The 26,715-nt window shown below is 40.6% G+C and overlaps 1 protein-coding gene across 9 annotated transcripts in view; it reads left to right on the top strand.

Moving 5' to 3' along the window:
• Positions 1 to 26,715, top strand: part of SULF1 (sulfatase 1) — a 175,609-nt gene that overhangs the window by 108,599 nt on the left and 40,295 nt on the right. For all 9 annotated transcript variants that reach the window (XM_048840903.2, XM_048840899.2, XM_048840901.2 and 6 more), the window contains 5 exons: positions 6,930 to 7,080; positions 8,950 to 9,125; positions 9,703 to 9,831; positions 10,104 to 10,160; positions 11,228 to 11,357. In XM_048840903.2, coding sequence (XP_048696860.1) covers positions 6,930 to 7,080; positions 8,950 to 9,125; positions 9,703 to 9,831; positions 10,104 to 10,160; positions 11,228 to 11,357 — 643 coding nt within the window. The remainder of the gene's footprint in view (positions 1 to 6,929; positions 7,081 to 8,949; positions 9,126 to 9,702; positions 9,832 to 10,103; positions 10,161 to 11,227; positions 11,358 to 26,715) is intronic.

Below are 26,715 nucleotides of genomic sequence, written 5' to 3'. Positions count from 1 at the left end.
TCACTTGAAAATGAGAACAGGCGTTCCCATACCAGTGGTGTAATCAGCGTCGTAAGTTATTTACATGCCAGATTCGCTAAAGATTCAGATGTCCCTTCATGCTTAAATCACCATTCCAAAGGACATGCGTCCATGCCGATGACGGGATCTGCTCGATAATGATCTAAAGCAGAGCAGACCAACACACATTCATTTTCATCATCTGAATCAGATGCCACCAGCAGAAGGCTGATTTTAATTTTGGTGGTTCGCGTTCTGTAGTTTCCGAATCGGACAGTTCCTCTTTTAAGACTTCTGAAAGCATGCTCCACACCTCGTCCCTCTCAGATTTTGGAAGGCACTTCAGATTCTTAAACCTTGGGTCGAGCGCTGTAGCTATCTTTAGAAATCTCACATTTTGTCAAATCTGCAGTGAAAGTGTTTTAACATGAACAACATGTGCTGGGTCATCATCCAAGACTGCTAGAACATGAAATATATGGCAGAACGCAGGTAAAACGGAGAAAAAGACATACAATTCTCCTCTAAGGAGTTCAGTCACAAATTTAATTGACACTTCTTTTTTTTTAACAAGCGTCATCAGCATGGAAGTATGTCCTCTGGAATGGTGGCTGAAGCATGAAGGGACACACAACTGTCTAGCATATCTGGCACGTAAATACCTTGCAATGCCAGCTACAAAAGTGCCAGGTGAACACCTGTTCTCACTTTCAGGTGATATTGTAAATAAGAAGTGGGCAGCATTATCTCTTGTAAACATAAACAAACTTGTTACTCTTAGTGATTGGCTGAACAAGAAGTAGGACTGTGTGGACTTGTAGGCTCTAAAGTTTTATATTGTTTTGTTCTTGAATGCAGTTATGTAACTAAAAAAATCTACATTTGTAAGTTGCACTTCCACAATAAAGAGATTGCACTACAGTACTTGTATGAGGTGAATTGAAAAATACTATTTCTTTTGTTTATCATTTTTACAGTACAAATATTTGTAATCTAAAAAAATATAAAGTGAGCACTGTACACTTTGTATCTGTGATGTAATAGAAATCAATATACTTGAAAATGTAAAAAAATCCAAAAATATTTTAATAAATTTCAATTGGTATTTTATTGTTTAACAGTATGGTTAAAAGTGAGATTAATCGCAATTAATTTTTTGAGTTAATAACGTGAGTTAACTGTGATTAATCGCCACCCCTACTGGCGACCCTATGGCACCTCAGAAACTGAATAAAACACATTCCCTGCCTGAAAGAACTTAACATCTAAATATACAAGAAGATACAATAAATGAGAGCAACAAAAAATGGGTAATAGGAAAAGAGGGAAGACTGCACAATGTTCATAAATATAAGGTTATGTAGTTACTTAGTTATCTCATAAAGCTTATCAAGATGGAGAGTTATTGTGCGGCAAGCCTGAATGGAAATCTACAACTCACCAGCTTAACTCATCATGTAGCAGAGGTGGTGCTAATGCTTAGGAGGTCCTAAGCAGGAATAATTTTGCCTCCCCCTTGCCACTTACCCATCCCCTAAAAATTGCATTATTTCCACAAACCAGAAAATATACCAACACAACACATGCTAATTCTCTTGTTAAAAAGTCCACATTCAATACAGTGAATTAGCGGTTTGGGACCATAAGCAGTTGCTCAGTCTGCTTATGGCTAGTGATACCAGTCCGGATGGACATTGCTGAAGTGCAATGAAAGTACCAAAGTGCAGCTGGTGCCCTGCAGATTTACACTTGGCCCTGCTGCGCAGTAAATCACTTTGTAGATAAGTCCATATGCATGTCACGAAGTAAAATATGTATTTCCTTTCCCCTCAATCTATTTTAAGTTACTTTTTTATTTGTATTGATAGAAATAAAATTATAGATTTAAAAATAAAACCTTTACAGGACTAACTCAGGAGTAATAGAAAAATGTATCAATGCTGTAAATAGACTGTTTTATTAACTCTCTTTTCCCCTCCCACCCCAAACTACAGCCAAATGGATGTTTAACCTTTAACTCACAGTATGTGTACTATATGTGCAGTTTCCATATTGATTGCAGCTACTGTAAAGCAATATATATTTATACCAAGATGTATTTTAATATATTAAAATGCCAGCAGTGCACAAATCATAAAAGAAGTTGTGTGCCTTTCATGAGGAGATTGCAATCTAAATAGGCTATGCAGTTGGAGGCCTCCATGCTAATGGCACTAATTTAAGGACTTCGGAAATGTGCGCATTCAACAGGACTACTCATGTGTATACTTACTCATGTGATTAAGCATTTGTAAGATCAGGGCCTTAAATAGTGAATTCTTGTTGCCCTTTATGATGGGTTACCATTTTTCCTGACGTGGGGCAACATTTGTTGTTTAAAAATAGATGTCTGCTTTTCCTCATTGTTTTTCCAATGGTTAATCTTAAGTAAAGTAATGTGAAGGTTTGTTATCCACGTGTTCAGAGAATTTTGCTAAGCAATACATTTTAAGGCGCTGTGTATTAAATTGGCCGTCAATATTGCAAGCACAATTTTGCTTCCACAATTAAATGTAGGCTCAAACTTTTGGGTGCAGTTGTCCCTTATATGTTACCCTTTGGACCTCCAGTGATGTGATTTGAGGGTCAGTTAAGCATTTAAATGGATGTAATAATGAACTAATATAATAAACTAATTGCTCCCATATTTTAATTGGAGGCCATTTATGACAATTCAGGTATGTTTACAGAGTGTCTGTCCATTGTCTCTTCAGTCCACGCATGCAGTACTCCTACCCCAGTTACATATGGGTATGAAGTAGAGAGTAAACAGCAGGTTTTGATTGCCGTATCTAATAGGGTTTATTAAATAGCAGAGATAGTAAGTCTGCAGCGCTGTGCTAGTATATGTGAATTTTTCCATTGTAATACATAATTACATAAAGAATATGTTTGCTCGTTGCTGAGTGATAAGATGACTCCAAGCTACAGTTAAGTCAGCCATGCAATGACCACCAGTTGTGCGGCCAAGAGGGTGAGCGGGCGGCTGAGGTAGGCCTTAAGTCTCCTGTTCCCAGATCCATTGTCAGAAGCATCCTGCTTATAATGGATACTCTTTAACAGCCGTGCTCCAGGGATTAGTGGTACAGTTAAAACCTTTCATAAACACTTTCAAAATGTATTTTTAATCTCTGGGTGAAACAGGAGGTGGTTACAAAATGAGGTGAATTTGTCTTCTAGACAATTTGTGGAGCAGCACTAGAATTGGCATTCTTTGAAATATGCAATACTGATGCCTGATGGAGAAACACAAAACAGAGATTTTAAAAGGAGAGGAAACATATATAATGAAGAGACAAGGAAAAACTTAGAATTCCCACCATCCACTAAAGTTTCATGTGCAAAGTGAAATAGGCTATAACTATATTACTTCCTGTGCCAGACTACTCATAAGTAGCTCTAGGTTCGCACTCAGGGCACTCCACCACTTTACATCATGGGTGGAATATTTGTGAGTACTTACTAAAATTAACCAATTAAAATCAGTTTATTATCCCCTCCATTTTATTGGCCATCGCTGATTACAGCCCTCAGTGTTGAACTGAGATCTAATTCTAAACTTCTTGAATGTCATTGTCTTGCCATCAGTTGCCATGTTTCTAATCTTCCCTTTTTGGATAAGGTTATTGAGAGTATTAATGTGAAGCAATTCAGGTGTCTAAAATCCACTGATTTCTTTGATTCCTTTGAGTCTTGCATTCGACCTGCTTATGGCCTGGAGACTGACCTGAAATATGTTGGTTGGTGATCAATGGGCAATAGTTGGGTATCTTAATTGTTTTAGATTTGTCACAATCTTTGACACCACTGAGGTTTTGCTTGCCTGTTGGACTTGGCAAGGCTATGCTTGAGTGACTCTGTGCTTTCCTTTTGGTACTGGCCCAGAGTGGGACATTGGGCAGTTGCTCATCTCAAGGTCACTCTTTTCTGGACTAATACATAGCTGATCAACAAACAATAAATCATTTTAACTTCTATATGTGTGTCCAGGGACAGGGTGATGGGTGTATTTGACATGTTTTTTAAAAAAAAAACAAGAAAAATGAATAAAAAGGACGTGCTGGCCACCCTTCCCGCAGCCCCCAATGGTCTGGAGCGGCAAACCACAGCCAGTGGGAGCCGTGATCAGCCGAACCTGCGGATGCGGCAGGTAAACAAACCGGCCTGGCCTACCAGGGGGCTTACCCTGGCAGGCTACGTGCCAAAGGTTGCCGATCCCTGATCTAGACCACGCAGTGTTTCAAATCGGTATCCATTCCATAGAGAAGCTAAGAAACAAGTCATGGAGACTGAACTATATTCTGACCACTCCAGATCAAAATTGCTCTGGAACACTGGTTGGGCAGTGTGGGAAATTGCTCATTTCTTCAAACTATATATACACTGGGACGACTTTCTTCACCAGGGCTGTCATTCTAGTATGATTTTTAATATATATGTATAGATTTTATTATACTTGACATGAACAGACACGAAAATCATGCTTTCTTTAGTGTGTGAAAAATGCCTGCTAATGAAGTGAGCTGTAGCTCACGAAAGCTTATGCTCAAATCAATTTGTTAATCTCTAAGGTGCCACAAGTACTCCTTTTTTTTTGCGGATACAGACTAACACGGCTGCTACTCTGAAACCTGCTAATGTATGTATCTCTTTCTGCAAGATATATTTCTGCAGTACAGAGAGAGTTATTTGTATTTCTCTCTCTTTAAAAAACTTAGTCGCAGTGTCATTTCTCCCTAAAACTGTCAGAATTGATGGAAGGGGGTGTGGTTCGTTTATTTAATCTCTAGCTAAAGAGTTGGCGTGGTGCCAGAAATAGTTGTTTTCTACAGATTGCTAGAGATATGGAAGGAGAGGGAAGAAAAATCCACATGTTTCTGATGTTTTACATGTGTGCTGTATGTGTAATGTATGGTTTAAAAAAACTGCCAAATTAGATATATTAAACATGTAATAGTTATTTTCATCATATATTTAAACTAGTAAAAATATGCCCATATTTATTCAGTATGTGTAACAGATATAAAATTAATTTGGTTTCACATTACCTGCATTTTTTCAATTTAATGATGGATTGATTCAAGATTACATAATGATATATGTAACATAATAAAATGTAATAATAAAGAAAAGTGAAAGGAAAAGAAAAAGAAAGGGTAAATATTTAAAAATATAAATTAAGGCCCCAGTCTTGCAAATGACTGCATCACATAGGGAAGGGGACTGAACTCATCAGGAGCAGTGATCAACAAGTTGGTAGAATTACAGTACATGGATTTTGTTTTGTTTCTGTTTTTAATTTTTAAGAGGCAGATGAGTTTGTTGTATATAAAATAGGGCTAATGGGACTAATGAGCTGCTCTGACACACTGGATATTGCATGTTTAATTTTTTCCATACATTCCTTAACCGTGATTTATTTCAGATGGAATATTTGTGTTTCTGTGATTTCCCTCTTACACTTTTAAATTTACATGCCATCACCCACCAAAGAGTTTCTGTCTGTTTCTGGACATTTGTAGGAACTCTGAGAAGTCATGCTTTTTTGATTCAGTAGTGTGGGATTTGACCAAGATAATTATGTAGATTCCATGCTAAGATCTTCTTATGATTCTTATGGTATTGATGCTATAGCTCACCTATATATTGCTATAGGTGTTCATGATACTTTAGAGACAAACACAAAGATTATATTCCTGCAGGATTTAGCCCATACATAAACAAATATATTTTTTCATTATAGGTAATAATTGCAAATGTATCTACCATACTGGTTAGGATAGAACTCAAAACATGTGCGCTTTTCCTGAGCTTGCCTTTATTTGACAATGGTGGTGAGATGATGAAACAAATCAGCACTTCAGTTCTTTGGGGGACATCAAAAACTAAACACTGATGACACAGTTGCTGCTATTCTAATGAAGCAAGAAAAGCTAATGTGTCCCTGTCCCACTGGGAAAATGTCTTTGTTGTGAGCTTAATTGTAAGTTGATTAATTTAGGGATAAATTCTTCTTGTGAGGTACACTTGCAACCTCCCTTAATAATACTGGAAGAATAATCCTCTTTGACCTCTGAATTTCATCCTTTAGTTTGCTGACTTGACCTTTTGGCTCGTGCAATGTGAAGGTGCCTGATTACATGGGATTTTTGTCATTGTGACATGAGCCTTTTTAAAGATGAGTTAGACTTTTAGAGGTCATGGAAGTAAGAGATAACTCCAGGTACATGTTAGAATTTGGCGCTGTGCAAGGCACCTCACACAGCTTTGCTAATCCTCCTCTTCGAGCTACAAATATGGCAAAACTAGTCTTGGCCCACTGCAGAAAAGAACGTGTGACCCTGCTGAATTAAGCCCAGCTCTGAGTGTGTTTTATGAACAAATGACTCATAAGAAGTAAAATGAGATCAAATTAGAGAAGTGGGATAACATTTTCAAATGTAACTCATTTTCAGAAGTGACTTAGGAGCCTACTTCTCATTGAAAGTCAGTGGGACTTAGGTTCCTAACCCACTTTTGAAAATATGATTAAGCTCCTAAATTACTTAGTGGATTTTACCTGTGATTGTTATAAATGAGAAATGCACAGACACACATATGCACACATACACGTGTGTGTATGTGTGTATATATTTATATAGATTTAAAGGGATAGCTTCAGGGCATAAAACAAACACTAACTGGTGGGTATTAGGAAGAAATGTCCACCTAAAGGCAGGTTATTTTATAACTGTCCACTACAGCCTTCCTTTCACCATGCTCTAAAGGATTGTTACTTACTCTATCAGAAACGGGGTATGGATTAGATGGATCACTGATCAATTCCTTTTTTCCTGTAATTTCTGTGTTATTGTGTGAAATTCTGCAAATTCCCTCCTTTCTTTTTGCAGAACTCCAAGCTATAACTACGCACCAAACATGGATAAACATTGGATCATGCAGTACACTGGGCCTATGCTGCCTATCCACATGGAATTTACAAATGTCTTACAGCGCAAAAGGCTTCAGACATTGATGTCAGTTGATGACTCCATGGAAAGGGTGAGCAACTGAAAATGTCAAGGATCAATTGTTTTATTACACAGTTTTGTAACTTGTATACCAGGTCTGATTCTTCTCTCATTTCTACTCACCTTATGCTGGTGAATTCCATTAAACTTCAGTTGACTCACTTGTGATTTACCCCATGTAAGTGAGAAGAAAATCATGTTTATATTCCTAAAGTGATAGGTAGGGTTGCCAATTTTCTAATCACACAAAACTGAAGACCCCTGCCCTGCCCGACCTCTGGGGTGGGGTGAAGGCTCTAGGCTTGGGCTGGGATGAGGGGTTTGGAGTGCAGGAGGGGGCTCTGGGCTGGGGATGAGGGGTTTGGACTGTGGGAGGGGGTGTGGGCTCTGGGGTGAGGCTGGGGATCAGGGGTTTGGGGTGCAGGAGGGGGCTCCGGATTTGGCCAGGGGGTTGGAGTACAGGGGGGTGAGGGCTCTAGGGTGGAGCCAGGGATGAGGAGTTTGGGGTGTGGGAGAGGTTCCAGACTGGGGCAGGTGGTTGGGGTCCGGGGTCCCATCGGCGCTTACTGCAACTCTGAGGAAGCGGCCGCCAGGTCCCTGCGGCCTCTAGGCACATGGTCGTGGTTCCTGGCTAATGGGAGCTGCAGAGCCGGCGCTGGGGGCAAGGCAGCACATGAAGCCTCCTAGTCCCTGGCCGCCCCAGTGCCTAGGGGCCGCAGGGACCTGGCGGCTGCTTCCAGAGGCAGCGCGGAACCAGGGCAGGTAGGGAGCCTGCCTTAGCCCCAAGATCCTGCTGAACTGCAGACCGGACTTTTAACGGCCCAGTTGGCAGTCCCAACGGAGCCGCCAGGGTCCCTTTTCTACCGGGCATTCCCATCAAAAACCAGATGCCTGGCAACCCCAGTGATAGGGAACCCAAATCTACCTGTGAAAATACGAGTTACTACAAATTCTCTGACTGGTAATGCTACACAGCTGTTTTGTTGTCCACTTTTTTAACTGGCAGTAGAATAGGTGTCTTTTTAAAGGGGAAAAATTAACGTGTGTCCAGTAAGCTAAAGGATCGGTTTCACACTCTCAGCCAATAGAGCAAATATAAAAAGAAATAATCAAGTTCCTCATCTGTAGAGGGCTATGGCACGTATGTACACACACATGCACTCGTACGTTACCTCTGCTCCACCCTATTCCCTCCACAGTTCATCCTTCAACTAAGTTCTGGGCATCTGGGTTCACTGAAGTACAGACCAAAAATCAGGTGTCAGACTGTTAGTGTTTGTGAGCATATAGATAATGTATGGGACAGCTAACTACATATAATATGACACATGAGGTGTTAGGAATAGAATTGTTGACCTTTTGTTCCAAAACCCCTCTCCGTGACCAAAGGCCTTTCCACTGATGCTAAAGGAGGGACTCCCTTAACATTTAGTAGCAATAAAATGTACAGCCTCTTTCCAAGCCCCTAACTGAAGGGGAGGAGATGCTTACAAACTAATAACACATTTGAGCAAGTCCAAGAATGCATCTGTTGTAGAGATAGTAACTTGCCAAGCAGTGTATTACAATGATTATATAGAGATTTGTGGGTAGTGGTGACACAAGTCAAATAGCACCAGAAATTGCCAAAGTAAACTTTCTGAAATCCCCCCTGAAGCAAACTCTCGTATGTCAAGATGTAGACCTAGTGGGTGAGTAGTAAAACAACATTTTATTCAGTTTTCTGCACCATGGTAAGGACATGATGTGCCAAATTCATCCTTGGCATAACTGTTAGTTTCAATAGTTTCCCCAATAGTTTGTTACATTTGGCCCAACAGGTTTAAATGAGAAAAACTATGATTATGTAAAAAATGTTTTGCAATATTTGATTTTGAGCTTTTCCTATGCTATATTTCAGTTATACCATATGCTTGTGGAGACAGGAGAACTGGAGAATACCTACATCATTTACACTGCTGACCATGGTTACCATATTGGGCAGTTTGGACTTGTCAAGGGAAAGTCAATGCCATATGACTTTGATATTCGAGTTCCTTTCTTTATTCGTGGGCCAAGTGTAGAGCCGGGATCAGTGTACGTTCTCCTATGTCTGCAGCACAGCTGCTGTATCTCATTTGAAATGTTTCTAAGCACATCTGATGGTCACTCTAAGTGTTCGGTTTCCTTTCATAAAGAATACTCTGTTAATGCAGGACACTGCCTTAGAAGAACAAAAGCATGTCTGTCTTTTTGTGTGTGATAAATTGGTTAAAATGTGTAATAGAAAATTGTATTATTTAGAGCCCTGGATAGTTAGGCTTTGTCCTTTATTTTTAAAGAAGTTAGGTTCAAATGAGGACATCTATTGCTCCTCTTCTGGCTTAGCAGAATGGATTTATTATGAGTAAGATGGGAGGAATAACGTGCCTGTTTCAACTCCTTATGTAACTGAACCTTGCTCAGATGCCCTTTATGACAGTATCGAATGATATTGGTCTGTCATCCTCAAAGTCACAGCCCTCTAGGGGGAACTTCTGCACTTAGCACTTATATAGAGCTTTTCATCTTCAAAGAACTCATACACATTTATTGCTATTCTAATTCTGAAAGAACGTGAAGGGTTACATATCTTACACATGATTCAATTCTGACCTTTTCTATTAATTTGCAGAGTGCCTCAGATAGTGCTGAATATTGACCTTGCTCCAACTGTTCTGGATATTGCAGGACTTGACGCGCCTCCAGATATGGATGGCAAGTCTGTCCTAAAACTTCTGGACCTCGAAAAGCCAGGAAACAGGTGGGTCATTGCCATTTCTCAAAGCCTATTCAGCAGCAAACACCTGAGTAAATCAACAGCTGAATGGAAAAGAAATTGTGGCAAAATAAGCAGTGTCAAGCCCAATGACCACAGCTTTCACATTTCAAAACTGTTTTAAATAGCACATTTATAAAATTGTACATATACATGAGCCAAGAGGTCATTTAAAAACAAATAAATTGTTAACACTAATGCTGCTATTCAAAAACAGTCACAGATGCCAGCAGTAAATAATAATATTTTGCTTTCAGGTTTCGAACAAACAAGAAGACCAAAATTTGGCGTGATACGTTTCTGGTGGAAAGAGGGTAATTATTAAAGCTGAGAAAGTTTTGGGAAACTTGCCTAGTGGCAAGCTTGCTTGTGCTTTTTAGTGGTCAGCTAGGCTGTAAAGTCTGCAAGTACACTGACAGGGTTTCTTTGTTCCCAGTGCAAGCTGTGCAACTGGCGGCTCTTCTTCTTAGGCTGTTTCATAAGAGATTTGAGTGGGTGCTTTCCACAGCAACTTTACTGGCCCATCCCTTCCATTTGCCTAGATTTGTTCTTTAACCTCAGACCCACAGCTGTTCACTTGGTCACCGGGCTGATTTTTCCTTCCCATTCCATCACTCTTCTCCAAGTCCTGCTGTTGATGTGATGGTGCAACATTCTTCTATAAGTTAATTTTATAGTTTTCACCTCAGTTAGGAATCCTTCTCCATTTGATTGAAGTAAAGGAAAGGTCAATATGTAAATGAGATTCATAAATATAGCTTTTCAACATTTTCTCACATAATTTATTATTTGCCTTGCCTTGCCCTATATTACTGTGAAAATTCTCTGAGTAAAAGTATTACAATAATTCCTTTTATGGCACTTATGACATGACAGTCTGTGAAAATAAACTTGTGGGTATGACTACACTAATAATTCCTAGAGAGAAGCAATGACTGCTGGTGTAGGTTTCCAGTATGTCAGTTGGGCCATTCCTTTACTGCAAAAGCTCCTGTTTCTATATCTGACAAGCACATGAATGTTTTTAACTTAGAACAGGGTTCTCAAACTTCATTGCACCGCAACGCCCTTCTGACAACAAAAATTACCACACGACCCCAGGAGGGGGGACCGAAGCCTAAGCCTGCCCAAGCCCTGCGCCCTGGGTAGGGGGGCTAAAGCCCCTGTAACCTGAGCCCCACCATCCGGGGCTGAAGTCTGACACAAGCCCTGGCAACCTGATTAAAATGGGGTCGCGACCCACGGTTTAAAAACCACTGTCGTAGAAGATGGCCACCAGATGCTAAATCTTGAATATCATTGCTTTTTTAATTAAATGTATCCCCTTCAATGTTTGAGTGCATTGCCTATAAAATTTTTAACTCTTTTTCCCTTTTGAAAGCAAATTTCTGCGCAAGAAGGAGGAACCCAACAAAAATGCCCAACAGTCTAACCATTTACCAAAATATGAGAGAGTAAAAGAATTATGCCAGCAAGCGAGATACCAGACAGCTTGTGAGCAACCAGGACAGGTGAGCAACAAATGATTCCAGAACTGTATACACCCTAATGGAATGTATTTCTTGGAATGATGTGGTGACATACCGCACAAGGTCTAGCAGAAATAGGTTAACGAGACCACGTTTGCCTAATGTCTCTATAAGTAAGAAAGTACAGATGCTCCCCGGTTACTCAAGACCTGACTTACGCAAATTTGCACTTATGGAAAAAGTTCCGTAAGCTAGAAATAAGAGGGTTGGTTTTGGGGTTTTTTTGCGTAGTGGACGGGTATATGTTTCTGACTTACGCAAAAATTCGAGTTATGCGAGGCGTTCCGGAATGGAACGATTGCGTAAGTCGGGGAGAGTCCGTATAAAAATTAAATTAAAAATAGGATGATTATATTTCCCAAATATTTCCCCGGCCCATGTCAGTGGCCATTCTGGACGCCTGGGGTATCCTTCCCCTCAACCCTCTTGTTTACTATCTTTGGGAGCAGGCTGGTGGCATCAGCATAGAGGGTATCATTCTCTGGTTCTCAGTAGTGCGGTCAGTACCAACCAGCCAGAAGTCACTCAGGCAGCTTCCCTGCAGCAAGACATAGATCAGCCACCTCAAAAGCCTGTGGCTTCCTCTCCTTCATCACCAGATGAAGCTACTGAGCTGCCAAGTGATTCTCCACTGCCAGAGGACCACTGAGCTCATCAAGATCTTTTGAGAAGGGTGGCCTCTGTGCTTGATATTCAGGCAGAGGAAATGCATGAAAGCTCTCATAAGTTGGTGAGAAAATGCCGTCAGGTCTGTTCTTGGGAAGGTCTCAGCCCAGGTCGCTGATGGATGCTTTCCCCCTATCCTGGAAGAAATCCCTCCTGTATACCTTCCCTACAATTTCTTTGCAACCCAAGTTCTTATTCAGAGTCAAAGAAGATCATGCTTGCCTCATCCTTATAGCACCAGCATGGCCTTATCAGCACTGGTACTCGACCCTATGAGCCTCCACTGTCTCTCCTGTTGGATCCAGACATCATTTCCCAGGACCACAGTTGCCTGCTCCATCCCAACCTCACAGCCCTCCATCTGAGAGCATGGCTGCTTCATGGTTAACACCATTTGAGAGATCCTGTTTAAAGGACATTCAGAAAGTGCTTCTGAATAGCTGAAAACCTTCCAGTAGGAGCACTTACCTGGTTAAGTTGAAGCGCTTCTCCATTGGGTCCCATCAGAAAGGTGTATCTCCAAAGTGGGCACTCCTGGGTCTCATACTGGATTATCTTCTATACTTAAAACAAAGTTTGGCTATTAGCTCTATAAGAGTGCCTTTGGCAGCTATGTCAGCCTTCCACATCTCAGTAGATAGTAGATCACTTTTCTCCAACCCCCATTGTCACCAGACTCCTGAAGGTTTTGTCAGCATTGTATGCACATGTGCAAGATCCTATCCCTCCTTGGAGTCTGATCTTGGTCCTAGCAAAATTGATGGGACCACCCTTTGAACTCCTTGCAACTTGCTCTCTGCTACACTTCTTTATTAAGGTAGCAATTCTAGTGGTCGTTACCTTGCCAGAAGGATGGGAGAGTTAAAAGCCCTAGTATCAAACCTTCCCTGTACAGTTTTCCATAGGCATAAGGTTCATCTTCTCCCTCACCCAAAATTTCTTTAAAGTAGTCTGATTGGTCTGGAATATGTTTTGGCTGGCACACCATCAAGAGAGTCCTTTGCCACAGTTCTCACCTCACACATGCTCATAAAACACAGCCACTTTTGAAAGGGCACACACAGGGTTACCATACGTCCGAATTTTCCCGAACGTGTCTGGCTTTTTGGTTCTTAAATCAAACGTCTGGGAGAAATTTTTAAATATCTAAAAACGTCCGGGATTTTGCCATTATTATTTTTCCCCAAACAAGAGTTGATCATTCAAGAAAGAGCGTGAATGTTGATCATTCAAGAAAGTATGTGTTGGTCACTTGAGAGAGTGCCTGCTTTTTCCCTCTAGCTCCCAGCGCTTGCGCCACAAAACAGCTGTTTCACGTAGCTGGGAGGGAGGGGGGAGGAGGGGGAACATGGTGCGCTCAGGGGCAGAGTTGGGGCGGGGACTTTGGGGAAGGGGTTGGAATGGGGGAGGGGAAGGGGTGGAGTTGGGGCGGGAGTGGGGTGCTTGAGCAAATCCCCCCCCCATGTCCTCTTTTTTGAATGTTCAAATATGGTAACCCTAGTATACACAATATCACAGTCTCATTGAAGGGCAAGGTTTTCAAGTGTCGAACTATTGCCATTGCAAACAGCGATTAAAATTGGTGGGGGCAAGCTGAATATTTCTACAAAAACTGAGAGATCAGTGGTCTCAATTAGGCCTTCGGACACTAAAGTGTTGAGTTTTAAAATACCAAACTGTTTTCCTTGCAATTATTTCATGTGCTTTTTTCATCTTATGCCAAACTATGATTCTGTAATAACTTTTGTAATACACACGTGGAAAAGGTAAGATTAAGTGAGCTGATCAAGTGTCAGAGCTGCAACATTAGGATCCCTTGCTCTCAGTCCTATCCCTTATCCACTGGAGTAAGCCATCTAGCTGCCCTTCTTTTGATCAGCTATCTCATTGGTTGCAGGCACTAAGCTAGAAGGGAGCTTGCAATAGCAATGGTATTTAATGCTGCCTCCCACAGCTGTGATTGATTTGGGCTCCAATAAGCAAGGACTCTGTAGCCATGGGTTCATGGAGCCCAAAAGGCAGCCCTGAGCTGCTATATGAGGGTCTGTTTGTAACCAAAGGTCTTTAGGAAAAAAATCAATGACAAACTTTAGTCCTAATGATTGGGTTACATTTCTAAGGATATCAGCACAAATAAATCAGCCTATTATTTTTCTAACATTAGCCGTGACATTTCTACAGCCTTCAGGAACCCACAGCCTGAACTAAAGTTAATAAGACAAATCATTCCTGTGGTAACTCAGTTTACATCTGTATAGTAATATCAGGGACAAATTTGGTCCCAGGTTTTCACAGCAGAGTTAACTCGTCCATATTGCATAAATAGAACAAGACAAACCAGGATAAAATACTAAATGCGTTTCTTAATAATAATTCTGCTTACAGCGAAAAGTGGCTGGTTTTCAAAGTTAGGTATATGTAATTGAGAGCATATACTAACATAACCAAATGGTAAGTACACACAAATTGGATGTGGTCACTTACACACAGCCCGTTATATGCATGACTGACCACATGGGTGCAAAAATTCCAAATTTTGCACATATTCAATGTATCTGTCTAGCTGTATTTCAAACCCCTTCTCCTCTCCTTCACAGTTTGGGATGTTCAGATGCTGGTTTTTCTTTGGCTTATAAGTGAGCTAGAGGCCTGCTGTGAAATTTAGAGACTGATTAAAGTTCAGACTCCAACCTTTGTCACACTCTCCCCACCTAACTTATTTGGTTGGTCAGATCCAGAGTTTTTGGTTCAGATCTAGGCCAATATATCAGTACCATGGGCCAAGTTCTCTGGCCACACTGCTCCCTTTACACAGCTTGAACTGTGGAAACTGTCCATATTCCCTCTGCCAGCATGGGAGAGAATCCAATAATTACAGAGCTCGAGTAGCAGGCTCCTTACCTGCCCCTTCCCCACAAACCAAACAAGGGGCAGAAAGGTGGCATGAGAAGAATGTGCTGTGCTTCTGCTGTACCTAGCTGGTGGATGGTTCTTTGGGATATTACCATGATAGAAATAGCCAGAGAATCAGGGAGCATTAGCAGGCTCCCTGAAGGCCCCCATATCTGCTGTTCCTGCCAGAAGCTAGGCACTACAGAGAATCTGAGTCTGTATATTCTCTTTATGTCGTTTATGAGCTAAATTTGTCTCTGGCTTAACTGGGTATAACCCTATGACTATAGTGGAGTTGAACCCAGTTAAACGAGCATCAATTATGTGGGGGGGGGGGTTCATTATAGTGGCTTGAAGTTTTCTTTCAGTCAGTGGTGAATATTTGCTATGACTATTTTACTACAGTAATTGCATAAGAACACAAGAATGGCCGTACTGGGTCAGACCAATGCTCTGTTTAGCCCAGTATCCTGTCGTCAGTCAGAAGCCAGTGCCAGATGCTTTGGATAGAATAAACAGAACGGGAATTTATCGAATGATCCATCTCCTATCATCCAGTCACAGCTTCTGGTAGCCAGAAGTTTTGGGACACCTCAAGCATGGGGTTGCATCCCTAAGCATCTGGGCTAATAGCCATTGAGGGACCTATCCCCCATGAATGTACTAATTCTTTTTTGAATCCAGTTATACTTTTGTCCTTCACAACATTCCCTGACAACTAGTTGACTGTGCATTGTGTAAATAAGTACTTCTTTATGTTCCTTATGTTTGTTTTAAACCTGCTGCCTATTGATTTCATTTAGAAACCCCTGTGAAGGGGTAAATAACAATTCCCTAGTCATTTTTTCCACATCATTCATATTATAGAGCTCTATCATATCCCATCATTTTGTATGTATAATTGGGATTATTTTTTCCAAAGTGCATTTATTTGCATTTATCAAAGTTGAATTTTATCTGCCATTTTGCTGACCAGTCACCCAGTTTTGTGAGATTCCTTTGTAACTCTTCACGGTCTACTTTGGACTTAACTATCTTGAGTAATTTAGTGTTGTCTTCAAACTTTGCTACCTCATTGTTTACGGACTTTTCCAGATAATTTAGGAATATGTTGAACACCACAGGTTCGAGCCCAGATACTTGGGGGACTCAGCTATTTACCTCTCTCCATTCTGAAAACTGATCATTTATTCATAGAATCATAGAATATCAGGGTTGGAAGGGACCTTAGGAGGTCATCTAGTCCAAACCCCTGCTCAAAGCAGGACCAATCCCCAATTAAATCATCCCAGCCAGGGCTTTGTCAAGCCTGACCTTAAAAACTTCTAAGGAGGAGATTCTACCACCTCCCTAGGTAACGCATTCCAGTGTTTCACCACCCTCCTAGTGAAAAAGTTTTTCCTAATATCCAACCTAAACCTCCCCCACTGCAACTTGAGACCATTACTCCTTGTCCTGTCCTCTTCTACCACTGAGAATAGTCTAGAACCATCCTCTCTGGAACCACCTCTCAGGTAGTTGAAAGCAGCTATCAAATCCCCCCTCATTCTTCTCTTCTGCAGACTCAACAATCCCAGTTCCTTCAGCCTCTTCTCATAAGTCATGTGTTCCAGACCCCTAATCATTTTTGTTGCCCTTCGCTGGACTCTCTCCAATTTATCCACATCCTTCTTGTAGTGTGGGGCCCAAAACTGGACACAGTACTCCAGATGAGGCCTCACCAATGTCGAATAGAGGGGAACGATCACGTCCCTCGATCTGCTCGCTATGCCCCTACTTATACATCCCAAAATGCCATTGGCCTTCTTGGCAACAAGGGCACACTGCTGACTCATATCCAGCTTCTCGTCCACTGTCACCCCTAGGTCCTTTTCCGCAGAACTGCTGCCTCGCCATTCGGTCCCTAGTCTGTAGCTGTGCATTGGGTTCTTCCGTCCTAAGTGCAGGACCCCGCACTTATCCTTATTGAATCTCATCAGATTTCTTTTGGCCCAATCCTCCAATTTGTCTAGGTCCCTCTGTATCCTATCCCTGCCCTCCAGTGTATCTACCACTCCTCCCAGTTTAGTATCATCCGCAAATTTGCTGAGAGTGCAATCCACACCATCCTCCAGATCATTTATGAAGATATTGAACAAAACCGGCCCCAGGACCGACCCCTGGGGCACTCCACTTGACACCGGCTGCCAACTAGACATGGAGCCATTGATCACTACCCGTTGAGCCCGACAATCTAGCCAACTTTCTACCCACCTTATAGTGCATTCATCCAGCCCATACTTCTTTAACTTGCTGACAAGAATACTGTGGGAGACAGTGTCAAAAGCTTTGCTAAAGTCAAGAAACAATACATCCACTGCTTTCCCTTCATCCACAGAACCAGTAATCTCATCATAGAAGGCGATTAGATTAGTCAGGCATGACCTTCCCTTGGTGAATCCATGCTGCTGTTCCTGATCACTTTCCTCTCATGTAAGTGCTTCAGGATTGATTCGTTGAGGACCTGCTCCATGATTTTTCCGGGGACTGAGGTGAGGCTGACTGGCCTGTAGTTCCCAGGATCCTCCTTCTTCCCTTTTTTAAAGATTGGCACTACATTAGCCTTTTTCCAGTCATCCGGGACTTCCCCTGTTCGCCACAAGTTTTCAAAGATAATGGCCAATGGCTCTGCAATCACAGCCGCCAATTCCTTTAGCACTCTCAGATGCAACTCGTCCGGCCCCATGGACTTGTGCACGTCCAGCTTTTCTAAATAGTCCCTAACCACCTCTTTCTCCACAGAGGGCTGGCCATCTACTCCCCATGTTGTGATGCCCAGAGCAGCAGTCTGGGAGCTGTCCTTGTTAGTGAAGACAGAGGCAAAAAAAGCATTGAGCACATTAGCTGTTTCCACATCCTCTGTCACTAGGTTGTCTCCCTCATTCAGTAAGGGGTCCACACTTTCCTTGGCTTTCTTCTTGTTGCCAACATACCTGAAGAAACCCTTCTTGTTACTCTTGACATCTCTTGCTAGCTGCAGCTCCAGGTGCTATTTCGCCCTCCTGATTTCATTCCTACATGCCCGAGCAATATTTTTATACTCTTCCCTGGTCATATGTCCAACCTTCCACTTCTTGTGAGCTTCTTTTTTATGTTTAAGATCTGCTAGGATTTCACCATTAAGCCAAGCTGGTCGCCTGCCATATTTACTATTCTTTCGACTCATCGCGATGGTTTGTCCCTGTAACCTCAACCTGTATTTCCTTGAAATACAGCCAGCTCTCCTGGACTCCTTTCCCCTTCATGTTTTTCCTACCCTTTGTTTCCTGTCTTTTAACCAGTTATTGATCCATGAGAGGACGTTCCCTCTTATGCCATGACTGCTTATTTTGCTTAAGAGCCTTTGGTGAGAGACCTTGTCAAAGACTTTCTAAAAGTCCAAGTACACTATATCAACTGTATGACCCCTGTCCTCATGCTTTTTGATACCCTCAGAGAATTCTAATAGATTGATGAGGCATGCTTTCCCTTTACAAAAACCATGTTGACTCTTCCCTAACATGTTCATGTATGTCTCAGAGAATTCTGTTCCATACTATTTTCCTGTTACTGTAGTTAGGCTTATCGCCTGTAATTGCCGACATCGCCTCTGGAACCTTTGTTTGAAAAATTGGCATTACATTATCTGTCATCTGATACAGAGGTTGATTTAAGCCACAGTTAGTAGTTCTGCAATATCTTATTTGAATTCCTGCAGAACTCTTGGGTGAATATCTGCTTCTGGTGACTTATTATTATTTATCAATTTATTCCAAAACCTCCTCTACTGACACCTCTATTTGGGATGGTTCCTCAGATTTGTCACCTCAGATGTGGGAACCTCCATCACATCCTCTGCAGTGAAGATCAGTGCAAAGAATTCACTTAGCATCATTGCAACAGCCTTGTCTTCTTTGCACCTTGATCATCCAGTGACACCACTGACTGTTGGTAGGCTTCCTGCTTCTGACATAACTAAAAAAAAATTGGTGTTGGTTTTGTGTTTTTTGCTAGTTGCTTGTCAAATTCTTTTTTGGCCTGCCTAATTATAATTTTGCACTTTACTTGCCAGAGTTTATGCTTATTTCTATTTTCCTCAATAGGATTTGACTTCCAATTTTTAAAGGATGCCTTTTTGCCTCTAACAGCCTCTTTTACTCTGCTGTTTAGCCATGGTGGCATTTTTTTGTTCCTTTTACGGGTTTTTTTTTTATTTGGGGTATACATTTAGTTTGAGCCTCTATTTTGGTGGTTTTAAATGGTTTTCATGAAGCTTTCCGGCATTTCACTTTTGTGCCTATTCCTTTTAATTTCTATATAACTACATAGGTGCTGGAACTAGGGGTTCTGTGCTGCCCACTGCCTGGCTTGAGATGGTTTCCATCATATACTGGGTTTACGGTTTGGTTCAGTGGCTCTCAGCACCACACTATACAAATTGTTCCAGCTGTATAACTAGCTTCCTCATTTTTGTGTAGTTCTCCTTTTTGAAGTTAAATCCTACTGTGGTAAGGTTTCTTTGATATTTCTCTCTCTCTCTCTCTCACACACACACACTCTCTCTCTCATAAGGATGTTAAATTGAATTATATTACAGTTGCTATTATTGAGCAATTCATCTATATTCACCTCTTTCATCAGATCCTGTGCTCCATTTAGGATTAAATCAAAAATCGCCTCTCCCCTTGTGGGTTCCAGGACTAGCTGCTCCAAGAAGCAGTCACTTATGGTGTCTAGATGTTATACCTGCATCCTGGCCTGAGGTGACATATACCCAGTCAGTATGGGGATAGTTGAAATCCACCATTATTATTGGGTTTCCTTTTTTTTTGTAACCTCGCTAATCTCCGTGAGCATTTCACAGTCACCATCACCATCCTGATGAGTGTTGATAATATATTCCTACTACTATACTCATATTGTTCAAGCACAGAATTTCTATCCACAGAGATTCTATGGTACAGTTCGATTCATTTAAGATTTTTACTTTATTTGACTCTATGCTTTCTTTCATATATAGTGACGTTCCTCCCACTGACCTATTTTGTCATTCCTGTATATTTTGTACCCTGGTATTACTGTGTCCCATTGATTATCATCAAGTTTCTGTGATGCCTATTATATCAATATCCTCATTTAATACCAGGCACTCAAGTTCACCCATCTTAGCATTTAGATTTCTAGCATCTGTATACAAGCATTTATAAAATTTTTCAATATTGATTGTCTGCCTTCATGTGATGTAATTGAATGGGATTCTTTTTTGTTTGACAGTTTCTCTTCCATTTTTACCTGTAGTTTATCAACTTCTAGTCTCTCCTCTTTATTAGGATATAGAGTATCCCATCTAATAAATCTTCTCCTAAAGGATGTGTCTGAACTGTGTGCTTCTCCATACCTGTTGTCTTTCCCCCAGCCCTTCGTTTGAAAACTCCTCTGCGAACTTTTTAATTTTATATACCAGCAATCTGGTTCCATTTTAGTTTAGGTGAAGTCCATCCTTCCTATATAGGTTCCCCAGTTCCTAATAAATACCTCATCCCAACACCATTGTCTCATCAATGCAATTCTGCTTGTCTAACTAGCCTTGTGCATGGAACTGGAAACATTTTAGAGAATGCTACCATGGAAGTTCTGAATTTTAATCTCTTATATAGTAACCTCCATTTGGCCTCCAGGACCTCTCTTCTACCTTTCCTATGTCACTGGTACCTACATGTATCACAACCACCAGCTCCTTCCCCGAATTGCACATATGTCTATCTAGATGTCACGACCTTTGTACCCAGCAGGCAATTCATCATGCAGTTCTCCTGGTCATTACAAACCTATCTGTATTTCTAATAATCAATTCTCCCATTACTATTACCTGCCTCTTCCTAATAACTGGGGTTCCCTCTCCCAGAGAGGTATCATCAGTACGAGAGGATACCACATCATCACCTGGAAGGAGTGTCCCAAATATGGGATCATTTCCCTCTGCTCCAGCTTGATGTTCTCCTTCCCTGAGACTTTCATCCTCCTCAACAGCACAAAGGCTGTTAGATTGGGGGTGGCACCACTTTCCTGTGTCCCTGACAGTGTCCTCTGTGTACCTCTCTGTTTCCCTTAGCTAATCCAGTTCAGCAACTCTGGTTTTAAGAGCAATATCTGAGGGTCATATATGCAAACATCTGCTACCTGCCCTCAAAGCAGTACATGTTGCATTGAGTGCAATAAACTGGATAGCCCCCGCTCTGCTGCTGGACCTCTGCCTGCATTATTTTTGCTTTGCGGGGTGGTTCGAGGATTTTGGGTTTTTTGGAGTGGGGGAGGTTATTGGCCTAAGATTAGAGTATGTTTGTTAGGTGTATCTGCTTCTCACACTCAGTCTCTAAACTTCATCACAATACTCCCTTGTTCACTAGCTCTTCGGGTAGCTTAGGAGCTGGCTTTTCAAACACCTGTTCTCCCTGAGTTAGCCCTGCCCACTTATCGAGGGATCCTGAAGGGATCAAGGATCAGTAGAGAGCAGGCTATAGCCTCATTAGTAAGCTCTCTGCCTCACCTACCAGCCTGCTTGGTCATCACACAGCCCCCAGAACAGAGCACACTATAAACTTTAATCAGGCAAGCATACAATAAACAAGCCAACAGACTTCAAACTCAACCTAAGGGTCATGTAGTCTCTCTTTCTTCAACTCCCTTTCAGAATTCCCGTTTGCTGCTTCTGTTTGTAGCTCCTGTAATTAAGGAGGAAGTATTTATATATAAAACACCATCCATTGGTGTTTGTGTTTTAAAATTGGAAATATCTGATACATACCTTTGTGCATTAAAAATTTACTTTCAGCCATAGATATGTAATGCAATAACAGTACAAATGTATGACAGAATATTAAAATATTACAATTGTATATTTAAAAGAAAATCTTACATCATCAATATCAAATTGAAGGTTAACTGTTGCCTGAACAAATCTCTCCCTAGATTAACTTTATTTTAACCCCACAGCATCTATTCTGCCCTCAGATCCACCTATGTAATTTAAACTGAAATCAATTAATAGGGTCTTCCCATCATCTTCCTTTGGACACCAACCAAATAGCAAATGAGTACATGTTTAAATACTGCATCACTTACACTTCATTCTGTCTCCCTTGTAACTTATGGTATTTCACCAATAAATTTTACCCCAAGAGCTGATTTGACCCATGGGATTTAAATTGTCCACCAGGATACCATTACCTGATGTCACACCTATCTCCACTGCACTATCAAATCCACTGTGAAATTCAGAATCCAATCAACTATTAAACATGCACCCTCCAAGTCTAAAATTTCACAAAGATACAGTTTTATATTTAAATCTCCTCCTGACACAAAAAAATTCGACCTCTCCAAAGTGAGGATTGTGAAGTTCAATGTTTAAGTTCCAACTTCTGAGTTGGGTGACCCAACAACATCAAATTCGGCACTGGGCTTGTTTATTTTATGGGCCTACATCTTCTACCATCTGCAACACACTACCTTCCAGCTCTGGTCTTGTGGACAGCAGAGGATTGAATCTTGCAAGAATCGTGCACTTGTAAGGTGGCAATCTGATGCCAGTTAAAATGAACTGAGCCAGCCGACGGAATGGAGAAGATGGTGCAACTGTACGCATGTGTTTGCATCACATGCATGCTCATGAACTAAATCCAAGCTAGTAGGTATAATGTCATAACTAAGGCTAAGTTTTTGTCACCCATATTTTTAGTAAAAGTCATGAACAGGTCACAGGCAATAAAGAAAAATTCATGGGAGCCCGTGACCTGTCCATGACTTTTACTAAAAATATGTATGACAAAATGGGGAGCTGCAGGGTCCCCACACCACCCAGGGGGGCCTGGCTTGGAGCTGTAGGGTCCCCCCACCGCCCACAGTGGAGCTCAAGTCATGGAGGTCTCTGGAAGTCACGGATTCTGTGACTTCCGTGACCTCTGTGACAAAATCATAGCCCTAGCCATAACTCACCAGCATGACTGTGTTCCTTTATTACACACCTGACACTGGGAGATGCAAAATGTTGTATTTTCTCTTGAGTATTTATAGTTTGGGACTGCCCTAAAGTAATATTGCAGGTTTGGTTCCATTTTTAAAAATGGGCTTAAGGCCTGTATAATGAAATTAAGTTAGGGTAAGCTAGAACATTTTTATAGTCATACAAGTCTTCACTGATAGTCACTAGAGAGATGCCACTGAATACAGACATGAATTTTGTAGTAAGTTTGTAAAACTTTTCTGGCCTTAAACCAAAGAGCATTTTATGTAGTCTGTACATGCATTTTATGTATATCTCATGTATACTTTTACATTAGGCTTTCAAATGACAGAATTTCATTTTATTTTGCTTCATGTTATCATATTGATATCAAATCAAAAGCTTGTCTGTTTGTAATGCTAAGAGGACTCCTGCCATCAATCAACCTACAGATAATATTTTAGAGGAAATTAGAATGTAGCTTGTTAGGTGTAGTCTGGTTTGGCTCAAGTATCTATGTTCTCATAAAATAAATATTCCTCAGACCATACATTTGTAAAGGTCAACTTTATGGCCAGCTGCAGAGTATGAATAAAAACACATAAGCCGGTAAGAGCTCAATAGAAGTGTCAGATGGCTAGCCAGAAATTGACGGCCAGATCCCAGGCACCCACTAAAACTCAGCTAAAATTATAATACAGCATAATAACATCACTCACTAAACCTATTGATTTCAATGTAACTTCCCAAAAATTCCAGCAATAATAGGGCATTGATAATGAATAGTGCCTGCTGTCTTGGCTTGTCATTCTCCAAATAAATGATCCATGTTCTGTCTGCTCTAAAAAAAAAAAATTTTGAAAGAAGTTCCTAAAAATAGATACAGTAACTGTTGCCAGTTTGGTTTACCACGTAATCATCTTATTTTGTCAATATTGCTTTACTTTCTTTTTGTTCAAAAGAGAGATACAAATATAAATCTCAGAAGGGCAGCCGTGTTAGTTTGGATCTGTAAAAGTGGCAAAGAGTCCTGTGGCACCTTATAGACTAACAGACATATCGGAGCATAAGCTTTTGTGGCTGAATACCCACTTCGTCGGATGCAACAACGAATATAAATCTCTTCCAACAATATAATATAGTTATATATAAACAAATACAAGTCTGTTACTGGCAATTACAGGGTTAAAATTAGGGACATGATGAATACCCAGTCTGGCTCTGATTTGTTCACAAATCCAGGGGTATTTCCCTGATTCATCCTTACACAAGTCAGGTTTCAGATTAGTGGCTATCTAAAATGGTAACCACTGGTCTTGGTATGTGGTGGCTTCCTCCTGCCACTACAACCACATCAGCCCAGCACTGCTTCTCCACCTGCTCCTCATTGCTACCCTTTTTGGGATCCCAATTCAGCCATGCACTTAAGCACATGCTTGACTTTAAGCATCTGAGCAATCGTGTTGCCTTCAATGGGGCTACAAATAAACCTAAAGTTAAGCACATACATAAGTGCTTTGCTGAACTGGACCTTGTGGGTGCTCTTCCATCTGTTCCTTACTCCAGCCTGTCCCTGCTCCTTCACCCAACTGTCTTGGTACCCAGAATCCCACCTAGCTGACAGAAACGGAGGTGCAGATGAGTCACCCAGTGATTCCTAAGAATCATCAGGAATTGTCCCTCCCTTGTTGAAACACCATCCTGTATATAACATGCCAACCAAAAGTGATGATAAGGAAAACTTTATCATTAGAAAAAAGAAAAGGAGGACTTGTGGCACCTTAGAGACTAACAAATTTATTTGAGCATAAGCTTTCGTGAGTTACAGCTCACTTCATCGGATGAATGCATCATACATCCAATGAAGTGAGTTGTAGCTCACGAAAGCTTATGCTCAAATAAATTTGTTAGTCTCTAAGGTGCTACAAGTCCTCCTTTTCTTTTTGCAGATACAGACTAACACGGCTGCTACTCTGAAATTTATCATTAGAGATACTCCTTCAAATCATGAAAAAATAGCATATTTTAACAATAGATATGTAGCTTTTCATTTAAACAGAATGCAGTTTTTCCACATTTATAATTCCCTCTAATTTAGTGCATACATTTATTTTTGTCCATGTCAGGGAATACTTTCATTTCAGTAATATCACCCTTCTCAGCTTCAGTGTTGCCTTTCAGAGAAACTGTATCTCTGTTTTATTTATGCTATGCAGTTTATCAGAAACCCCTAAAACCACGATATCAGAATGAATGTCACCTTTCTGAATCATTTATTCTATTTACCATATCCATTCAGGATTTATAAATTCTAGGGCAAAAAACCATAGATTATGCATGAATTTAGCTTTACACATTTTCCATAGTTCCAGCAATTGTGGTCCTTCTTCTTTCCAAGGACTCTTGCATGTCCAATACACTGTGGTCTAAATTCAACCTTCTGTTGGATGTTTTTGACCCCAAAGTCTAGCATGGCTTTAAGTCTTAAGAATCCTTTGACCCATTCGGAATATCATTATTATTGGTATTGCTATTGTAACTTAATGGGCAAATTCTATCTCTGCATGTCAGTGGGTGCTATTCGGGTGCATCTGTGGGTGGATTTGACTTTAAGCCTGAACTTGAAGCATTCCTTTTAGGTTATTCAGCACACATTTGATAGAAGATCAGAGAAGAATCTGTACTGATGATGTTGAGTCTTAAGTGCTGGCAAGGATATGTAGAAGATCCAGTAGAGGTGGTTACTTAGGTTATGTATGTTGTTTGGTGTCCATTAACAGACTCAACATGCGACCTAAGTGCAAATGCTTCCACTATTGACTTTCTTCCAAATTAAAGTAATCTTTAAACTGTCAGTCGGAAAGTAAATATCCTTAATGGAAAAATTGGCAAATAAATATGATTTCCTCATCTATCCAGCCTGACCCTAAAATATCTATCTTTAACTCTATATTTTGGAAGCTAATTTTGGGAACAAATGGTTACCTTTTTTGGTGGTAAAAAATGGGTTGAGGTTCAACTTTTTGAACAATACCTTTCATGCATTTCTTGCATACTTTGCAGTGATAAATAGGGGATCATTTTTATTATGCAATTTTAAATGTCCCTAAGTCTTCTGTGAATCATATTTTAAAGTGTCTTAAATACAAAGTTATCCAGTAAATATTCTTAGTGTGCATTTTAACAGTTTCCTGAAAACTTCTAGGGCTTTTTTCCCCTTCTTTCCATTTTCTAACTGACACTGTCAAGGTTTGCTAGCCTAAAATTTACCCTCCTTTTCATCACACAACTGTTTGCAAATGTTATTTCTGTAGGGTTGGGTTTTTTTCCGTCAATTCACTGCTTCAATACTTCTGCCCCCCATCAAAGTAAATAAAAATATCTGGGCCTGTAGCCTAGCGCTTGTGAGCAACCCTACAATAATAAATCCAGTTGTACATGTATGATGGAGGGAAAATATTTTTAATAAAAGAACAGATCTGACACTAATTTCTTAGAGATTATTTGTAAATGTAAGATAAAAAACAAGTTTAAAAATTATTTAAAATAATCTGTTGATTTCTTTTTAGCCTACAATAAATAATATTTAAGAAATACAAAATAAGTGAATTTCCACACCATTATGAACACTGAAGGTGTGATACAGATCAACAGAAGAAATTTGCAACATTAGTATTATAGATTACTGTATATCAATGTTCCTGAGTCAGTGGGCTTCAGAACCGTGAGTGATCTGATTTACTATATGATCTATAATAGGCA

The sequence above is a fragment of the Caretta caretta genome, chromosome 2 (genome assembly GCF_965140235.1).
Source record: "Caretta caretta isolate rCarCar2 chromosome 2, rCarCar1.hap1, whole genome shotgun sequence".
Classification (NCBI taxonomy): domain Eukaryota; kingdom Metazoa; phylum Chordata; order Testudines; family Cheloniidae; genus Caretta; species Caretta caretta.
This window is presented reverse-complemented; position numbering and strand designations above follow the sequence as displayed.